The sequence below is a fragment of the Emiliania huxleyi genome (genome assembly GCF_000372725.1).
Source record: "Emiliania huxleyi CCMP1516 unplaced genomic scaffold EMIHUscaffold_452, whole genome shotgun sequence".
NCBI lineage: Eukaryota > Haptophyta > Isochrysidales > Noelaerhabdaceae > Emiliania > Emiliania huxleyi.
The window spans coordinates 70,679-71,865 of NW_005198594.1; the positions used below are offsets into that span (position 1 = coordinate 70,679).

The 1,187-nt window shown below is 69.1% G+C and overlaps 1 protein-coding gene across 1 annotated transcript; it reads left to right on the forward strand.

Moving 5' to 3' along the window:
* Positions 1–339: 339 nt before the first annotated feature.
* On the forward strand, positions 340–1,137 carry EMIHUDRAFT_119094 (hypothetical protein; the record flags this gene model as incomplete). Its single annotated transcript, XM_005768565.1, has 2 exons — positions 340–1,038; positions 1,132–1,137. Coding segments are annotated over 2 exons (705 nt in total), but the record flags the coding sequence as incomplete, so codon positions are not given.
* Positions 1,138–1,187: the final 50 nt, after the last annotated feature.

The following is a 1,187-nucleotide window of genomic DNA, read 5'->3' on the forward strand; positions in this document are numbered from 1 at the left end:
AAGCGGCCAAAGAATATGTCGGAACTCGAGGTCTGTGTGAACGGCTTCTGCAAGGAGCCCACAAACGTCAGGACTGACTGGCGTTTGCTGGGGATATTTCCTCTGTCTGGCTGGGGATATTTCCTCTGTGGCCGCTGCTTCGGGCTACGTGACGGTGTGTGGTGTGCAGCACACGACACTCGTGACAGTCACAGGAGCCCCCATGCGTGCCGCAACGACCCACAGTGGTGCTGGTACCACTCTGTTCACGTTCACAGCTATTAAGTGTGCAATAACTCCGAAAGGGGTATCTTGAGATACGGCGTCGGCTTGACTGGACTGACTCCCCCTTCTGTTGCGATGCATATGGTTCCAGTCGTCGCCCTCCCCTTCGTCAAGGCCACCTACGTGACCGTCCCCGCCTACGGCATGTGCGGGGCGCCGCTGCCGCCGCCGCCGCCGCCGCCGCCGCCGCCGCCGCCGCCGCCGCCGCCGCCGCCGCTGCCGCTGCCGCCGCCCGCCGCGGGCGTCGGCGTGAGGAAGGCGGGAGCGGATCGACTGGTGGGCAAGTCTGTCAAGGCGCCGTGGACGCGCCAGGAGGACATTATGATCCGCGATGGCGTGCTCCAGCGCGGCTACAAGTGGACCGCGATCGCGAAGTCGCTCCCGCACAAGCGCTCGGCCGACGCGGTGCGCAACCGCTGGCAGAGGCTGCAGTCGCGCCGGCGGGGAGGGACGCCGCGAGGTTCGCCCGCGCTGATGCGCCCCAGGTCGGACGGCGAAGCCGACTCCGAGGGCGGCGCGTCCGCCGAGGGCTCTGGCGGCGGCGCCGACGTCGGCGAGGACTTTACCCCCCCCGAGGTGGAGAAGCACGGCGACATGTGGACCGAGGAGGAGGACTCGATCATCGACAACGCGGTGGCGCAGCGCGGGCCGTGCTGGGCCGCCATCGCCCAGCTGCTGCCCGGCCGCACTTACTCCGGGTGCCGCAACCGCTGGGTGAGGCTGCAGGAGCGGCGCCTGGCCGCGGCAGGCCTGCACGTCAAGGGCGCGGCGCAGGTCCGCCTCACTCCTTCGCACCTTCCTTCCGCCGCCTCGGCGCACCTTGGCCGAGCCGCCCGCCCTCCCTCAATCTACGGGGGTTGCGGATAGGCCACGGTGCGCCGAGGCGGCGGAAGGAAGGTGCGAAGGAGTGAGGCGGACTTGCC